Source organism: Vulpes vulpes, chromosome 6 (genome assembly GCF_048418805.1).
Source record: "Vulpes vulpes isolate BD-2025 chromosome 6, VulVul3, whole genome shotgun sequence".
Classification (NCBI taxonomy): domain Eukaryota; kingdom Metazoa; phylum Chordata; class Mammalia; order Carnivora; family Canidae; genus Vulpes; species Vulpes vulpes.
In genome coordinates, this window is record NC_132785.1 from 120142654 (window position 1) to 120158600 (window position 15947).

Here is a 15947-nt window from a genome sequence, read left to right on the forward strand (position 1 = left end):
TTTCATTTATATTTTCAAATGAATGGCAGTTAAGAGAAGTAGAAATCAGTTATCCTAATTGAAAATAATGTTATCTTTTTGAAGTCTATAAAACTTGAATTTGTATGGCATGTGTTGTTATTGGCAGTAATATTGCATTTGAGGGAGAATGTATGGACTCAGATTCCGCATTTGGTGGTGATAGCGTCACAAATAACAAGTCAAGCATTTCTCACCTTCAGTATCTCTGAATATCTGCTAGGAATTGCTTTCTTGAGCTCTTAGGCTTAGCCATTTTGTCACATCTTGTTTACGCTCTTTAAATACTTAATGCTCTTTAAGTTTCTGTATATTAAATATCTGTTAGCTTCTCTTTATATAGAAAAGTGTATGAATTTTTATTGATGTATCAATAGTGTAAACATTTTTAGCAAGAAAAAAGTGCGCCCTTATTCGTCTTCCAAGACTAAAAAATTTTTCGGTCTTGTTCTTTATTTTAAAAGATTTGTTTTCCCCATCAGATGCAGACCAACAACGAAGAGAGAAACTTAAAAAGGAATTAGCACGATGTGAAAGGGAGTTGAAATTAAATAAAACAGCAATGCAGGCCAATTCTAAAAATAATTCCAAGTCATTATTTAACACTCTACAAAAGGTAAGATAGTATTTTTACCTGTTAAAAGCAGATGTTTCTGAGATATTTCATTAGTGGTACAATCTATTTTTGTGGTAGCATGTTTACTATAGGTCAGAATCAGAAACTTCTATAAAGAGCCAGGTAATAAATATAAGCTTTTTAGGCCCCACAGTCTCTCACAACTCCTCTGCCCTTGGATAGTAGCCACAGACTGTTCATATAAATGAACAAACATAGCTGTGTTCCAGTAAAACTTTATTAAGAAAGACAGGAGGCCAGATTTGGCCTGCAGGCTATAGTTTACTGACCCCTACTCTTGGTGTTTTGTGATACCCTTAACATCTGATTGGGGAAGTTCTCTTATTCCTAGTTTGCTAAGAGGATTTGTTTTTCCCTTCTCGTGGATGGATGTTAATTTTATCAAATGCTAATTTTTTTTGAAAAGATGGTATCATTTTTCTTTTTAATCTGTGTATGTAATAAATTATAGTCAAGTTTCTAATGTTCCTAGTATAAACACAACTTGTCACAATGCAATACCTTTTTTATATGTTGCTGGATACAGTTACTAATACTTTGTTTAGAATTTTAGTATCTACCTCCATTATTAATATTGACCTGTCATTCTCCTTTTTGTCTACCCTATGTCAAGTTACACTAGCTTCATAAAATAAATTAGATTCTGTTTCCTCTTTCTGTGCCCTAGAATAGTTTACATAAGTTTGGAATTTTTACTCCTTGAATTTCATGGAACTCAACATTAAAATTATCTGGGCCTAGAGTTTTCTTTGTGAGAAGATTTTTGACTACTAATTCAACTTTTTGAATCATAAGAACTATTTTTTTTTTTAAGTTGTATTTATGTTGGAAGTTGTCCATTTCATCTAAATTTTCAAATTTTGGGCATAGGCCTATTTAAATATAATCTCTCTTAATATCTCCTCAGTATATATTATTTCCCCTTTTTATTCCTCGTGTTGTTTGTGTCTTTATTCTTTTTTCTTTTTTCTTTTTTTTTTTAAGATTTTATTTATTTATTCATGAGAGACAGAGAGAGAGAGAGGCAGAGACACAGGCAGAGGGAGAAGCAGGCTCCATGCAGGTAGCGCAATATGGGACTCGATCCCGGGTCTCCAGGATCACGCCCTGGGCAGAAGGCAGGCACTAAACTGCTGAGCCATCCAGGGATCCCTCTTTATTCTTTTTTCTTTGATTTTTCTCACCAGAGATTTGTTGGTTTTTAAAATCTTTTTAAATGGCATTTTGTTTTACTTCATTAATCTTCTCTATTGTATTTTGTTTTCTAGTTTATTAATATCTGCTCTTATCTTTCTTTTCCCCTTTTGGTTTCCTTTGGATTTATTTTGCTTACTTTTCCTACTTTTGCTTAGCTTATTTTCAGCCTTCTGGCACAGTACAAGCATATTTTAAGGTTATAAACTTTCTTCCACATGCTGCTTTAGCTGCATCCCGTAAGTTTTGTTATAAGGTATTTTTATTATGATTCAACTCAGAGTATTTTCCATTATAATTTCTTTTTTAACCTAAGAGTCATTTAGAAATATTTCTTAATCTCTGTGTCATTTTTTTTTCTTTTTTTTTTTTTAATTTTTTTTTTTATTTTATTTATTTATGATAGGCACACAGTGAGAGAGAGAGAGAGAGAGAGGCAGAGACATAGGCAGAGGGAGAAGCAGGCTCCATGCACCGGGAGCCTGACGTGGGATTCGATCCCGAGTCTCCAGGATCACGCCCTGGGCCAAAGGCAGGCGCCAAACCGCTGCGCCACCCAGGGATCCCTCATTTTTTTTTCTTTAGAAGTTTTCTCTTATTCCAATTTCTAGCTTAATTATATTGTGATTAGAGGATATCCATATGATACTCATTTCCTGAAATTTGTTGAGAAATTTGTTTTATGGCCCAGTAGGTAAACAGATTTCTTAAAATGTACTGTTATTGTGTGTTTGAAATGGAAATATAGTTGTGTACAGTATTCAATATACAGTGTATTCATTATATTAAACTTGATATGTATTTAAGTCTGATTTTTTTGTCTGATCAATCTATCATTTATTAAATCTCCCACATGATTATGTATTTACCTATTTCTCTAAAAATTAGTACTGCCAATTTTTGTTTTGTAGATTTTGAGTCTATATTATTATTTTATACATGCAGATTGAGAGATAATATATTTTCTTGGTGAATCAAATCTATTATCACTGTGCTTTGAGCTTCTTTATCTTAATGTTTTTTTGCATTTAAGTGTTTTCTGGGGATCCCTTGGTGGCTCAGTGGTTAAGTGCCTGCCTTTGACCTAGGGCATGATTCTGGAGTCCTGGGATCAAGTCCTACGTCGGGCTCCCTGCATGGAGCCTGCTTCTCTCTCTCTGCCTGTGTCTCTGTCTCTCTCTCTTTCTCTGTCTCTCTCATGAATAAATAAATAAAATCTTTTTAAAAATAATTAAAGTGTTTTCTGATAGTGATAAAGTTAAACCAGTTTTCTTTTGATTACTCTCCCTTGCTGTATCTTTTTCCATTTTTTAATCCTAATGTTTTAGGTGGGTCCTAAAGTTTTGTGGTATTTTTTTATGATTTTATTTTTAATGAACCTCTATACGCAATGTGGTGTTCAAACCCTAAGAGTCACATGCTCTACCGACTAAGCCAGCCAGGTGCCCCTTTTTTAACTGAACATTTAAAATATTTCTCTATTTCCAGCATTTTTAATATAAATTAATAATTATATTTGGGGATAAGAATGGAGTTTGTTAAAAATATAGAATTAAGATGTTTTCTTTCATTTTTTTCCTTAAACTGTAACCTTAAGTTTTCTGCCTCCATAAAGTAGTTCATTTATGTTTTATGTGTGTGTATTATATATTTTTCCAGCTTCATTTAGAATTCATAGTAATTTACAGTTTGCCTACATTTTTATAAGCCTTGATAAATATTTAGACAAATTCAGATTCAAATTATTATTTTAGATATTTTAATAATTGGGCTTTATGGTTAATATATACCTATCTTAGTTATAATCTGCATTTACTGAAAACTCTGCTACAATTAAAAGGAATATGCTAACTTTAGCCTCTAAACATATTAACCGCTATATACATAAGATCATATATATCAAAAACCTTTCTAGGGAACCTTGGTGGCTCAGTTGGTTAAGTGTCTGCCTTCAGCTCAGGTCATGATCCCAGGGTCCTGGGATCGAGCCCCACATTGGGCTCCCTGCTCAGTTTCTCCCTCACCCTCTGCTGCTCCTCCTACTTGTTCTCTCTTTCTCTCTCAAATAAATAAATAAAATCTTTAAAGAAAAAAAAAACCACCTTATAATTGCCCACACTCTCATGCTATTCTTTCTCTTACACTTCGACTCTTCTCAGGAGCCTCCAGTGCCTTTCCATCTGCACCCTGTCACCTCCACACCATTATTCACTAATCACTCACATCACTGGTACAGCACTTACTAGGTGCTATTAATATTAGTTGAAAATGTGGATGTGACCCATATTCCTAAATAAATCTATGAAACATTTTTAAAGCAGTATAAAACCATGAAAAGCAAGAGTTATCAATGTATTTGCTTTTTTAAAGATTTTATTTATTTATTTGAAAGAACATAAGCAGGGAGGAGGGTCAAAGGGAGAAGGAGAAGCAGACCCCTACTGGTAAGAAGAGAGCCTAGTGTGGGGCTCTATCCCAGGACTCTAGGATCATGACCTGAGCTAGGGGCAGACACTTAACCAACTAAGCCATCCAGGTGCCCCTATCAATTTATTTTATAAAATATAATTTGAAACATTTTTGCAAAACAAGTGTTAATCGGATTTTTAAATAATTTGTACCCATCTTATTCTGCAATTGAATTGATTCCTTAACTGTATTAAAATCTAACAATTGGAGGGGTGCGGGTAACTCATTTACTTGAGCTCCTGGTGGAATGCCCTTTCGGCTCAGGTCATGATGTCAGGGTCCTGGGTTCAAGCCTCATATGGAGCTCAGCGCAGTCTGCTTGTCCCTCTCCCTTCCTATCTGTTTCTCCCCTAAGTTTGTGTGCTCACTCTCGAATAAATAAATAAAATTTTTTTAATTAATTAATTTTAAAAATCTGACAATTGGAAATTCTTTGTATACTATTTCTTCTGACATTATTCCTGACGAAGATTTAGTACGTTGTTGTTCTTGACATGAAAACATTATGAGTGGGGATCCCTGGGTGGATCAGCAGTTTGGCACCTGCCTTCAGTCTGGGGCATGATCCTGGAGTCCCGGGATCAGGTCCCACGTCCGCTCCTTGCATGGAGCCTGTTCCCTCTGCCTGTGTCTCTGCCTCTCTCTCTCTCTGTGTCTCTCATGAATAAATAAATAAAATCTTTTTTAAAAAAAAAAGAAAAGAAAAGAAAACATTATAAGTATATGAACTATTCAATGATTATCACTTTACACAAATTCTTAAATCACAGAAACAGTTCACAACAAATTGCATTGAAGTGTAAAGCGACTAAAGAAAGTGAAAGTGGCCAGATTACCACCAGAATTTTTGTTCCATTCACATATAAGTCATAAAACTTTTTCCAATTTTAGAACTTTGCAGTTATCTGTTATTCAGATATTGGTGAATTTACCAGTGTTACATATTTTCTGTGAAAATTATATCCAAGCTTTCTGATATTTGTAGCTACAGGAAACAATTATATAATCTCAAAAAAGCAGATTGGGGGGATCCCTGGGTGGCTCAGCGGTTTAGTGCCTTTGGCCCAGGGCGCAGTCCTGGATTCCCGGGATCGAGTCCCACATCGGGCTCCCTGCATGGAGCCTGCTTCTCCCTCTGCCTGTGTCTCTGCCTCTCTCTCTCTCTCTCTCTCTCTCTCTGTCTATCATGAATTTAAAAAAAAAAAAAAAAACAGATTGGTACAACTGATTTCATACTGTGTCCTACTGGTTTCCGAGAAAAGAAAAAGTATAGGATACAAGGTAGGAATTATGAGATGTAAAAATACAGGAAAGTTTCTTGCCTTCAGTTCAGAAACAGTTTTTCCATCCCATTTCAGACAGATGAGAGTATATATCTGCCTTTAAAGACTTTTCTTTGGTGTTTCAATTTGTCTATTTAATAACCATTACTGATAAGAGTTTTCATACAGGCAGTCTAATGCCTTATACATATCTGCCTGCTCTGATCTCAGCTTGTTCTGTTCCTTTAAGTGCAAATAATTCCTGTGATTATTATTTAATAGCCCTGTAGGATTTTTCAGATCCTAGAAATTTTTTCCCCAGGAGCCAAACTCTTCTGGTCCATGAGCTGCGAGTCTTATTTGAGAGCATTTTTTAAAATGAATATACTGAAATCATTTAAAAAGTGCCCTAGCGATTCAGAATTTAATGCCCAAATATTTCCTTGCTTTGAGTAATTTTGCCTTATATTTGGGATCAGGTTAGAAAGTACTTGGAAAGGAAATAGTAGGTGACTTGACCTATTTTGGGCTTTAGTTACAGTATTCAGTCATTTGCAATTTTCTTACTTAGCTAAATCAGTACTTAGGTTAGCTAACTGGTTCACCATCAGAAGAGTTAAGATCAGTTTAAAATTCCTCATGGTGTAAAAAAAAACTAAAATACAGGGACACCTGGCTGGCATAGTCGGTAGAGCATGCAACTATTGATCTTGGGGTCGAAGTCTAGCACCATATTGAAGGTAGAATTTACTTTTTAAAAAAGTCTAAAATATATAATTTTCAGATGAGTCTTTATAATAGACAATATGATGTAAGTAAGGGTGAAGAGCATAGGCTCAGCCTGGGTCTAAATCTATGAGACCCTGCACGGCCTGAGTTTCTTCATCTTTGAAATGTAAGTAGTATTTGTATCACCATCTGAAAGTTGATGTGAGAATTCAGTGAATTGTGCATGTAAATTACTTACAACTATACCTTACATGTAGTAAGCGTAGTAACTTACTAGTAGCAGTGAAAGAAGTTCTTAATTGTCCTCTTTTATCCTACTCAGTGGTAAGAGCAGTGCCTTGCACACAGGAAGCACTCAGCTATCCTCATACTCAGCTTGTTCACCTTCCTCTGGTTTCTCTCCCCATGAGCTTTCAGGGCAAAGGTAACAGCTAAATCCTAGCCATCTTCACCTCGGAATCTGTAACTTCCATGTAACTCCCCCTCTATCAAATAAAGTATCTCAAAGTTCTGTAAAGGATACACAGGTGGGGGATCCCTGGGTGGCGCAGTGGTTTAGCGCCTGCCTTTGGCCCAGGGCGCAATCCTGGAGACCCGGGATCGAATCCCACGTCGGGCTCCCGGTGCATGGAGCCTGCTTGTGTCTCTGCCTCTCTCTTTCTCTCTCTCTCTCGCTGTGACTATCACAAATAAATAAAAATTAAAAAAAATACTTTAAAAAAAAAAAAAAAAGGATACACAGGTGTCCATAAAGTCTGGAATCATAGACATGGCTTTTTGGACACCTAATCTGTTGAAAGAATACAATAGTATCTATGTTTCAAGACTTTGTGGATACCCTGTAGAAATGGTTCTTCCAAAATTAAACCAAAAGGAAATGGAGCAGCCCCAAACATCTTCCCTTTCAGCCTTCCCCACTTGTGAGGAGAAGTGCCTTTTCATTTCTTCAAAGCTTTGAAGTACGAGAACTGCTGACGCTAGAGATTGCCATAAAGATGGGGAGAGAAGGAGGGCTGCCACCAACAGTGGTTGAGAAGGGGATTGGTGCTGACAAGTGATCTGGAAACTTTCCGATAAAACTGCTGTCTACCTATAGATTTTAATACACAAGCTCAAGACCACAAATATAAGTAGATATTAGTAATTATTATTATTATTATTTTTTTAGTTTCAGAAAGAAAAATGATTGCTAGGGCCCCTAGGTGGCTCAGTTGGTTAAGCATCTGCCTTTAGTTCAGGTCATGATCTCAGGGTCCTGAGATCAAGCCCTGTGTCGGGCTCCCTGCTCAGCAGGGAGTCTGCTTCTCTCTTTCCCCTCTACCACCACCCCCACTCTTGCTTGCTCACTCTCTCAAATAAATAAATAAAATATTTTTAAAAAAGAAAGAAAAATGATTGCTATTAGTTATATTTAGAATTCTATTTTTGTATATTAGTAATTCAAAACCTTGATTAGAACTTCATATACAATGCTAACATCTTTGGGAATATATATATACTCTCTAGACCTACTAAGGCAACCATTTTTGGGTATATAATCTGGAGATCCCCAATTATGTGAATTTGTAAGCATAATTGATGTTGATCAAACCAAATGTTCTGGGTACCTGAGTGGCTTAGTTGGTTAAGTGTCTGCCTCCAACTGAGGTCACAATACCAGGGTCCTAGATCAAGACCCACGTCAGGCTCCCTGCTCAGTGGAGAATCTGCTTCTCCCTATCCCTCCATTGTTCCCCTTGCTTGTGCTCTCTGGTGCTCTCTCTCTCTCTCTCTCCCTCTCTGTCTCCCTCTTTCTCTCTCTTTGTCAAATAAATAAAAATAAAATCTTAAAAACAAACTAAATGTTCTTAGCCCTCAGGAGAACCACAAGATGAAGATGTGTTAATCAGAGAAGTGAATGGATTTCCATCCTTTACAAGGTCACCAGTAACTTCTTCAGAGAAACTACACCTAAATATACCTAAATCTGATAAAGTCCTCACAAATGGTACTGAGAAGAACTCCAGTCCCTGTGTGTTCAACATGGATTACACCACCTCTGGGCCCAGAAGACCATGCTCTGGAACATCACATGGCCGAGGGCCCAAGAGCACGTTCCCAAATACCCATCGCTTTCAGTTAGTTATTTCAAAAGCGCCCAGTGGGGACCTTTTGGATAAACATTCTGAACTCTTTTCCAACAGACATTTGCCATTCACTCCACGCACTTTAAAAACAGAAGCAAAGTCTTTCCTGTCACATTATCGATATTACACACCTGCCAGAAGAAAAAAGGATTTTACAGATCAGCGGATGGAAGCTGAAACCCAGACTGAATTAAGCAGGTATGGCACATTTACAGCCAGTAGTAATTCCTTTAGAGTATTATAGAATTTAATAATAATATTCCTTATTTGGGGACACCTGGGTAGCTCAGCGGTTGGGTGTCTGCCTCCAGTTTAGGGTGTAATCCCAGGATCCGGGAGGGATTGAGTCTCACATCGAGCTCCCTGTGAGGATCCTGCTTCTCACTCTGCCTATGTCTCGGCTTCTCTCTCTGCCTCTCATGAATAAATAAATAAATAAATAAATAAATAAATAAATAAATAAATAAAATCTTTAAAAAATAATAATATTTCTTATTTTTTATGTTACATACCTAATGTGTCAGACTTAAGGTCTGGTAGTGCCTTTTTGAAGGGGATGAGATTAATGTGACTTTTCCTTTTGCATGTATCACTAGAACTACCCAAGTAGTTGTTGAAAAGTAGCTATTAAACTTGTCAAGCTCTCCTTATAAACAGGAATGATACATATTTTCATTTATTGTTTCAAACATGGTATATGCTTTTAAATATACTTTCAGAGAATCCTTAAAATATGTCCTCAAACAACAATTGTGTAACTAGGTCCATAGATTCATGTTAAAAATGGCAAAACAGTGGACTCTCAAGAGAAGAAAACAACTGTTTGTCTGACTCTCCCTGGGCCTCCTTCCCACAAATAACCAACCCCACTCTCACGTAGCAACAGCTTGGGATGGTTTCTGGAAATTAAGTATAATTTGCCTCAATAGTGTTTTCATATATGATAGTGCCTGGCACATATTGAACATTCAATAAAAGTTTGGCAAATGATGAAACAAACAAGCAAATTTTATGAAGTGTTAACTGATTTATGATTGTTTTTTCTGGTGTTACATAAACAACTATTTGCCTGGTCCTAGGTTTTAGTTATTTTTAGAAAGCAAAAAAATACAATTTAAGACTAGTATTCTTTTCTCTGGGAATAGATAAGAGGTACAGTAATATCAGATGAGTCTGCATACATTTAATCCCAAGAATTAAGCAATGGGGAGAAATGAGGAAAGCAAGTGTATCGTATCCTTTTCTGATTGTATGTATGATAGCTTTTGAGGATAATAGTTCCCATTTCTCTAGTCCCATTTTAGCTAAAATCCTGCTGCTATTCAAAAAGAAAAAAAAGAAAAGCTATGTAATCCAAACCATATCTATTTCCTGATTATATAATTAGAAATTACACATTTTACAATAGACGGGTTTCATCTCTTATGTCTAAGAGGTTTTTTAAGACAGTAAACTTGTTATCACAGTGTTCGTATTTTGAAGGCTTGACAGTTATTCCTTTTAAAATGTTACAGCTTTAAATCTGATTTTGAGACAGTTGACACCAAGAACTTCACAGATTCAGAAGAGAACAGAAAGCAGGTAATAAAAATGAGATCTCTTTGCCACATTAGAATTATAGCTGCTTTCACTTAATAAAATATGTATAGTTGTTTGGACTTGAATAATCTCTTGGTGACACTTCTTGCCTATGATGTAGCCAGTATAGAGACTACCTATTTACACATGGCTGTAGCTCTCTTTGAGTAGCCAGATGGATCCCGCCCAGTCTGGGAAATCATTTGTTGTTAACATTTTTTTCTAGATGGTTGGCTGGCTCTATAGATGAATAAATGAATAAAATACATTAAATATTGCTTTCAAAAATGTAGACTTGCATCACTGAAGGAGCCAGAAAAGCTATACAGAAGTTATTTTAGTTTTATGCCTGTATTTTTTTTTAATTGCCACTGATTATATTATTGGAAATTATACATTGTATAAGAATAGATGGATATCATTCTCTCTTTTTTTAAAGATTTTATTTATTTATTCATGATAGACACAGAGAGAGAATGAGAGGCAGAAACACAGACAGGCACAGACATCAGGCTCCATGCAGGGAGCCTGATGTGAGACTCAATCCCGGGACTCCGGGATCATGCCCTGTGGCCAAAGGCAGACACTCAACTGCTGAGCCACCCAGGTGTCCCTGGATATCATTTTTTCTTAGATTTGCTTTTACTTTTTTCTAAACCATTAGGCTCTTTTTATATAGTGTTTATGTTTTGAATGTTTAACAGTCATTTCTTTTAAAATATTCTAGCTTAAAGTCTGATTTTCACATAAGCTGATTCTTTTTATTTTGGGGATATCAATCATATACTTGTGTCCTCATTTAAATTTGTTTATAAAAACAGTTTGTCAATTAAAATGTCAAACATGGGGACGCTTGGGTGACCCATTCAGTTAAGCGTCTGCCTTGAGTTCAGGTTGTGATCCTGGAGTCCTGGGATCGAGCCCCATGGTCTGGCTGCCTAATAATCGGAGAGTCTGTTTGTCCCCCTCGCTGTCTCTCCCCCACCCCATTCATGTGCGCTCTCTCCTCTCCCTGTCTCATGGATAAATAAGATCATTTTTTTCAAAAGTGTTTAAAAAGTAAAATGTCAAACAGATTTCAGACATAAAAGAATAAAATTTAATCACACTGAACTTCTTTCTTCTCTTTTGAATAGGGATAGAGAATTGTAGGTTTCCCTCTCAGCCATTAATACCTGTTTGACAGGAGGCCCTGCCATTAATACCTGCTTGACACGGAGCCCAAGGACAAATCACATCCTATGAAAGCTGAATTTTCGCATCTAGAAAAACTATTTAACGTATAGTATTGGTGGAAAGCATAAAATGGTATAGGTAAAGTGCCTAGCCTGAGAAGGGCTCAGTAAATGAAGGCTATGACTTGCTTGAGAGGAAAACTGTTAGCTGTGTAGATAACTAAATAAAATAAAGCAGAAGTCCATTTCCATGAAATTGTGCTCCAAATGCTTATACATAACCCTGTGAGAAAATGGTGTGTCCCCTTACTCTATAATCTGTACCACCAGCAGTCTACTTGGGGAAGTTAGTAAGTATTAAGTGCAATAGACCAAATTTTAACAGCACTGTGCATAAATTAGCATTGTAAAGATTAATCTAACAGTGCAAGCAAATACTTGGCACAGTATGCAGCACCAGTAAGGATTCCATAAATACTTTTTATGGAAAGCTGCCATTATTTTTGTTTGTTAATATTACTGATCATACTATCAGAGCTACCACTGCTTCTCCATATTTGATATATTGTCATTTGAAACAAATGGGCTATTTGAATTTCTGTTATAATGGTACATTTTTTTAATTCAGGGTTACTTAAAACTTACAAATTTGCTTCATTTTCTCTTTGTATAGTTTATTTATGATTCCTTAATGGATTTTTTTTTTCCTTAATGGATTTTAAATATCCCTTATTAAAATATGAGAAATAAGTTGTTTTACCTTGCTTTAAATAAATTTAAGAAAAGTCCCTGAGGGGCCCCTGGGTGGCTCAGTTGGCTAAAAGTTGGCGTCGAAACAAGTCATGTTCTCAGGGTTCTAGGATTGATCCCCACATCAGGCTCCTTGCTCATTGGGGGCCTGCTTCTCCCTCTGTGCCTTTCCCTCCTTTCCTCTTCCCCACCTCAAATAAATACAATCTTTAAAAAAAGAAGAAAAGAAAGAAGTCCTTGATTGGGTAGAAAATATATTCTGGAATAGCCTTTGTTGTAATAAGTCAGTCACTTTTATCTACAGGATATCTCCATTCTGTTTCCTTGACTTTTTTGAAGTTTGCTGTTTTACTTTATTTCTGCTTTCATAATGTATTTTTGAAGCAAAATAAAGATTTATTCTTCTCATTATATCTCCAGGCATCTAACTGTTTGACATATGATACCAAAGGAAAAATAAATCCTTTACCCCTACAAGGGCATGACTTACCGTGGGATGAGATCAAAGATGGCACTCTTCAGTGCTCCTCACCAAGGTAAACAGCTCACAGAAGTCCCTTCAACTGTCTAAACTGCTTTCCTGTCTAACAGACATATAATAATTGCAACATAAGTTCTGTTTTTAATTACCTGCACTCTAATCTATTTCAGTGTTATACAAATTTAACAGCAATGTTAGTTTCACTAAGGAAATTTTATGAATTAGGTACTCAATAAAAGTTTAAATGAATTCATTTTGCTAATTCATTAATAAAGAAAAGGCATACTGGCTTATATTATTTGCCAATGGTATTCATATGGAAAAGGATTTTCCTGGGGCGCCTGAGTGGCTCAGTTCATTAAGTGTCCAACTCTTGATTTCATCTTGGGTTGTAATCTCAGGGTCGTGAGATCAAGCCCTGCACTGGGCTCTGAGCTGGGTATGGAGGCTGCTTAAGGCTTAATGTTCTCTCCCTCTGTCCCTCTGCTCCCTGCCCCCTTGCACAAGTGTACACATTCTCTCTCTCAAAAACAAAGAAAAAGGATTTTCCTGAAGACAAATCCTTTTAACAGTGATGCTAACTAATGTGGCAGAAATAATACTGTAAAACCTCATGATTTTAGGATTCATAATTCATGATTTTGAATATTCACCATGTGCTGGTGTTTTATCTGTCACTACTGTGTACTAGCACGGTTTTTATTTTTATTTTTATTTTTTAATGTTTTTTTTTTTCCTTTTTTTTTAAATTTTTATTTATTTATGATAGTCACAGAGAGAGAGAGAGAGAGGCAGAGACATAGGCAGAGGGAGAAGCAGGCTCCATGCACCGGGAGCCCGACGTGGGATTCAATCCTGGGTCTCCAGGATCGCGCCCTGGGCCAAAGGCAGGCGCCAAACCGCTGCGCCACCCAGGGATCCCTAGCACGGTTTTTAAAAACTATATGTCATATTTAGTAAATATGGAATATTACACCTAGATAAAAATGAGAGGTTAGCAAAAATGCCTTTGGTAGTTACAGCTGTCAAATGTATTTCCATTGTCAGAGATTATATATGAGATGAAGAAGGTGGAAATAAAGGACTGCAGATTAAAAAGAGGGTAAGAGGGCACCCCGGGTGGCTCAGCGGTTTAGCGCCTGCCTTCAGCCCAGGGCGTGATCCTGGAGACCCTGAATCGAGTCCCCACATCAGGCTCCCTGCATGGAGCCTGCTTCTCCCTCTGCCTGTGTCTCTGCCTCTCTCTCTCTGTCTTTCATGAATAAATAAATAAATAAAAATAAAAAGAGGGCAAGAATGAGGTGTCATAGAGCAGACCGGAAGGCACACATGTGATTCCCTCCAAGCCCAGGTCCTCCCTAAGGCCCTTCCCAGGGAGACAGCACCTGCTAAGGCTGTGGGCAGTTCATTGCCAACCTCTCTTGTCTTGAAATTCATGATGCTTCAGTACTCATAACAAGATTTATAAGCTAACTCTTGAGTCACTCTGCAATTAATACAAAGAATGGCCTTAAGAAAGGAATATATAGGAGGATCCCTGGGTGGCTCAACGGTTTAGCGCCTGCCTTTGGCTCAGGACGTGATCCTGGAGTCCCGGGATCGAGTCCCACGTCGGACTCCCGGCATGGAGCCTGCTTCTCCCTCCTCCTGTGTCTCTGCCTCTTTCTCTCTCTCTCTGTATCTATCATGAATAAAAATAAATAGATAAATCTTTTTAAAAAAAAGTTTTGGAGAAATGCTTATTTAAAAAAAAAAGAAAGTAATATATATCTTTTCTAGTTTGTCTAAAAGAAGTAAAGTAAAATATTTATAATTGAGAATACCTGAATAAAAAGATTGGAATTGGGACACCTGGGTGGCTCAGTAGTTGAGTGTCTGCCGTTGGCCCAGGCAAGGCATGATGCTGGAGTCCCGGGATCAACTCCCATATTGGGCTTCCTGTTGAAGCCGGCTTCTCCCTCTGCCTGTGTCTCTGCCTCTCTCTCTCTGTCTGTCTCTCATGAATAAATAAATAAAATGTTTAAAAAGAAAAAGATTGGAATTAACTAATGACATAACTAAATATTGACAAAATTTATCATAATAACCAGGCTTAAAACAGTTTTTCATAGGGAAATAATATTTCCAGCATTATTTATATGCTAAGCTTAGTCAAAGTAAAAATTGTGTATACTAGGTAAGTGCTATAGTCCAGTTTGAAAAAGGATTGTGGGGCAGCCCCATTGTCTCAGTGGTTTAGCTCCACCCTTGGGCCAGGGCGTGATCCTGGAGACCTGGGATCAAGTCCCACGTTGGGCTCCCCACATGGAGCCTGCTTCTCCCTCTGCCTGTGTCTCTGCCTATCTCTCTCTCTCTGTCTCTCATGAATAAATAAATCTTTAATTAAAAAAAAAAAGGATTGTGAAAGTACCTGGTGGCTCAGTCAGTGAAGCATCTGACTCTTGATCTCAGCTCATGTCTTGTTCATAGGGTGGTGAGTTCAAGCCCTGCGCTGGACATGGAGCTGAACGAACAAATGAATGAATGAAGTTAAATAGATAATTTCTGAATCTGTAATCAGAAGACTAGTTAAAAATATCTCTGTTATTTACTAACACACGACCTTGGCAAGTTACCCAACATTTCTGCCTCCTGGTGAACTCATAAGTTGGTGGGAAAAATAATACCTACCCAATATACCAGACAGGGTTATTCTGAATATTAGATCAGAGATAGGAGAGTACTTTAAAAATTCTAAAATATATTATTACTAATATATAACATTTTTGAGTACTTAATGCATGCCAGTCACTGTTTTGTTCAAATATAATTTTCTCTTTCCAGGGCAGTATGTCAGTATTCCCTGCAGCTTCCTCCAGAGAGAAAAATCTACTCTGAGTAAGAGCTTTTTGACCTCTTTATTTTGCTTAGTGGAAATCAAGAATTAAGAATCACACAACTGGGGATCCCTGGGTGGCGCAGCGGTTTGGCGCCTGCCTTTGGCCCAGGGCGCAATCCTGGAGACCCGGGATCGAATCCCACATCGGGCTCCCGGTGCATGGAGCCTGCTTCTTCCTCTGCCTATGTCTCTGCCCCCACCCCCCTCTCTCTCTGTGACTATCATAAATAAATAAAAATTTTAAAAAAAATCACACAACTATTATTAAAGAAGTCAGGACTGAACATTAATTCCTCTTAGAACTAGCTTTGGAGTTCAGTTATATAATATGCCTTAAATTTGAGAATGACCAGAATTTTCTGAAATAGCTGTCAATCACTTCATCTTTTTGTATCCAGGGGAAATTTGTCCCTAAGTTAATAATGCCTATTTTTTTTTTTATGATTAGTACCCATAAAAATAAACAAGAATAACAAGTTTTAGAGAAATGCAGACTTTGGGTAGCTCAGGATACCCTTCCTCGAGGTTTCCAACCTCACCAGTTCTTTACAGATAGCATACTTCTAGATTTTCATGTTGTTTAGTTAAGCTACACTTTTTCAGGGAATATTCACCTAATTTTTAGTTTCATTTATTCTCAAACTTGCTGC

The 15947-nt window shown here is 37.1% G+C and overlaps 1 protein-coding gene across 11 annotated transcripts in view; it reads left to right on the top strand.

Moving 5' to 3' along the window:
* SPATA7 (spermatogenesis associated 7) overlaps nt 1-15947 on the top strand; it is a 39977-nt gene that overhangs the window by 18571 nt on the left and 5459 nt on the right. For 4 of the 11 annotated variants that reach the window (XM_026012513.2, XM_072762192.1, XM_072762195.1 and 1 more), the window contains 5 exons: nt 501-634; nt 8161-8633; nt 9950-10016; nt 12359-12474; nt 15243-15296. In XM_026012513.2, the coding sequence (XP_025868298.1) occupies nt 501-634; nt 8161-8633; nt 9950-10016; nt 12359-12474; nt 15243-15296 (844 nt within the window). Of the gene's footprint in view, nt 1-482; nt 635-8160; nt 8634-9949; nt 10017-12358; nt 12475-15242; nt 15297-15947 lie in introns of all 11 variants that reach the window. The other 7 variants (XM_026012512.2, XM_072762191.1, XM_072762194.1 and 4 more) reach the window with 3 other exon arrangements.